At 41.1% G+C, this 3,503-nt stretch overlaps 1 protein-coding gene across 1 annotated transcript; it reads left to right on the top strand.

Annotated features, from left to right (window-relative positions):
- Positions 1-811: 811 nt before the first annotated feature.
- On the top strand, positions 812-2,604 carry LOC123468047. The gene has a single exon (XM_045167740.1). The coding sequence runs from the start codon at positions 1,190-1,192 to the stop codon at positions 2,489-2,491; it is 1,302 nt and encodes a 433-aa protein (XP_045023675.1). The 5' UTR covers positions 812-1,189; the 3' UTR covers positions 2,492-2,604.
- The last annotated feature ends 899 nt before the right edge of the window (positions 2,605-3,503 follow it).

Genomic DNA, 3,503 nt, shown 5'->3' with positions numbered 1-3,503 from the left:
AAAAACAAACAAAACAAAATAAACAGTAACACACTGTTTCACTTGATTCGTTTCCTAACTAACAACTTTTCTTTTTTCGTTCTTGACGCAAATGCGTCATTGTTCCATTTACACTACGCGTATAGCAGCGCCACCGCTAGCTGCCACACCCAACGCGAAAATATATATTTTATTTTCCTTTCCTTGCTATAGCTTTTCACAATGTTCCAACGTTGAAAATATTCTAAGTCTCTTTTTCGCCGTCGGCAATCTATTCCGTCTTATCTTCTTTTTATTTCCCTCGGTTTTTCCTCCCATTCGCACTTTCCCCATGTATTGGACTTGCGCGTGACCTTGACAGCGCCAAGCATTTACCGTTACATTTTTCAATGTTTTATTTCTTATCCGCGTTTCTATACGAGTGAAATTTTCGTAATTCTTTCTATTCTATAATTAAGATCTTTTTCTCTTCTTTCTGATGATACCAAATTTGCCCCAAATTGTTGCTCCCTTCCAGTAGAAAACTCTGTTAAATTGGAAGGCCCTATTTCCCCTATCTCTGTTGCTGTGTCACCGTTAAAGTATAGCCGACGGAATGTCTTTTACCTTCCTTTTTTTAAATCCATGAGAATATTTTCCTTTTTCTTCTCCACATTTTTACCTTTTCTTTTATTGTTCTCATTTACTTAGTTTTAAGAAACCCACATGATAAAGTAGAATACTTGGCCATAAGAATGTTTCCATTTTTATATTTCCCTGTGTTGTTTTCCGTATGTTTCGTGTGTAGTAATGTCGTCAATGCCGTTACTATTGCTACTGCTGTGTTCTCTACCTACGCGCGCGCGCATTTCAAACAACCGTATGCGATTGCGCCGAGCCTTTGAATATGGGAATTATTCAATTTCCTGATGCTGATTGCAAGCCGAAAATGAATTCCACGAGTGCTGTTCCAGTGAGATATGCTGTCTACAGTGATGAACGCGCCGCAGTGAAATTTCCGGGTTTTATTTGTGCCAAATGGAGAAATATTCACCGCGTGACTATGAACTTTTTCGGTCAAACAGTGATTGTGCCTGAGAAAATTCCTATAGACACAACGGCTTCTGAGTGCTATAAAATGATTAACACTAAAAAGTGTGAAGGTTATGAAATGACTCTTTCGGATGAGAAGTATGTATTTTCGCATTAACCTCGATCTGATGGTTACTGGATGCGAACCGTCGATTGGGAAACTCTGAATTGTGCGCTTGAACAAGTACAACTGTTTCAACAAATGGAAGATGAAGATTTTCCAACGCCGATCGGAAAAGCTTCTTCAACCGCTGGTACCTTGTCTCACAACCATCTAACTTTGGTTTGGGATACGACATACACCCATAAGGTTCAACACGAATTACGTACAGTTGAATCTGGAACCGGAAATCTTATGATGAAAACGATTAATGAAAAATATTTCCGCCTCTTGGACGACGACCGTCAACTAGATTTTCATTTGACTCTTCAACCACCTTGCGACCCCAATCATCGAAGTTGCAACAACCGAACAACGACTTTTAAAATCGTCGGCCAATCAAATTTAGTTTTGGTAACGTGGCCCTTCGTCGATAAATCTCTATCACTCACCGCCGAGTCGGCGTCCAACAAGGAGAAGGCCCAACCAAGCGTCGCTGTTGAAACCACCTCACCATCTAGTGACCCCGATTTGGATAAATTGGCCAATAAACAATATATTCAAGATCGTGCTATTGATCGTGATAATGAATTAGCGAGTATGCTACAGACAATTGAATGTGATGTTCGCAAAGCTAAAAATGAACGAGCAATTATCACCGCCCAATATAATGGTTGGCTCGCCGCTTCATTATTGAAATTACCTCGGTGTGCAAAATTGCAAGCTTTTGGACAAACCGCCGTAGTGATTCAGTGTAAAGCTGTGAATGCCACATTTGAAACCATAATCACACCATGTGGACCACAACCGAAATTTAACAATTATACCATTAATCTCGATGGCTGGGAATTAGTGAAATTTTCCCCATGCTATTGGACAAATGGTTTCGTCAATTTCAACGATAAACCTTACGCCTTCCGCAACAACACTTGGAAAAGGATCGACCCGAATATTGTACCGCCGGAGCGTACATTGGCTCATTCCTTCCGCTATGAAGACGTGAAAGCCTTCGACTATGACCATCGCAGCAATCCAGCTTATAACGATAATTTACTCAACCACATGAACGTTGTAGCTGACATCGTAGCCGCCATGAATGAACAATCACCTGCTGGTTTCCCATCGAATCATCGTCCGCATGCAGCTGATGTTCTACTAACAGCAGCAGGAGTCGAGAGATATACCAGCTGGTGGGAGGTCATCATAATCTCCTTGGTCGTCACCGTAATTTTCATCCTTGTTCTCATCGTCTTACGCATTTGCTGCTGTCCTGGCCTCTTCGGTATCTACTGTCCTCCAATTAAAGAAGTTAAAACCTCTTATCACAACCATGAAGTCTGATTACGGGACGTAATCTTACGCAGCCCGGAGCGATGTAACGAAGGCCTACAAATATATTTACTCAACATGCCCAAATTTTATGATCTTATGTTACTCCCTTTTTCATTTATGATATCCACCTTTCTTCTTATGTTAACGTTTGCAATTCGTATCGTATTTCCTGTTTACTTCCTTGAAACATTGTTTGTCAATTCGGAGATGAAGTCATCAACGCTTTTAGCTGACCTCGATGAACACCTGCAACTGATGCGCATATCGCACAATAAATAAACAATCAGTTGATTGGTTGCTTACACGTCACCATCAACCACTTAATAAAACATCTCTTGATTGGTTGCTCGTGCCGAGTTGCGACAGGCCATCAGCGTCTGTGACCACTCCCGAAATGCGAGGTTTCGTGATGAACCCACATTTCCGACAAACAGAGTCGTTCGGCAACTTCCACAACGTTTAGACGCGGAAACTCTGTCGGTGCAAATTCTTGAATTTGCTAGAGTCTTCTCACAGTTCTGAAACGTTTAGTAGTCGAATTGCTCAGTGTTAATTTCTCCGCTTCCTATCGTTTTACCAACGCGCGCTCCCGTAACGCTCGCGCTACATCGGTAAGCTTCCAAATTGTCCTTATTTCGTTGGCCATTATGGTCTGGCTCGTTATTCCCTTTCTTGTCATATTGTATGTCCTTTCCCGTGTAATTCTTATGGCCTTAGTCAAGTAAAATACATGTCTATCATTGTGGGTAATTCGCCTCCGAGTTCACTTAAATTCCAATTTGAAACAACATTTAATTCTTTGGTAATACTAACTCCCCAAGGGGATGTATTACAGTTTGTTCAGCATTTCATGTTTAAATGTATCATTCAATGACGTTAGAGTGACAGCTATTCCAGGGCAATAATCATTAGACTTTGTGGACGTGTAAACCATGTTGGGAATATATCTCGTTCCCAACATCCGACAACACGAGCTGGAAGACGGACGCGACTTCCATTACGTTTTATTGAATATGATTTG

Source organism: Daphnia magna, unplaced genomic scaffold, assembly GCF_020631705.1.
Source record: "Daphnia magna isolate NIES unplaced genomic scaffold, ASM2063170v1.1 Dm_contigs273, whole genome shotgun sequence".
Lineage (NCBI taxonomy): Eukaryota > Metazoa > Arthropoda > Branchiopoda > Diplostraca > Daphniidae > Daphnia > Daphnia magna.
The sequence above is the reverse complement of the archived record's forward strand: the minus strand, read 5'-3'. Positions and strand labels throughout refer to the sequence as shown.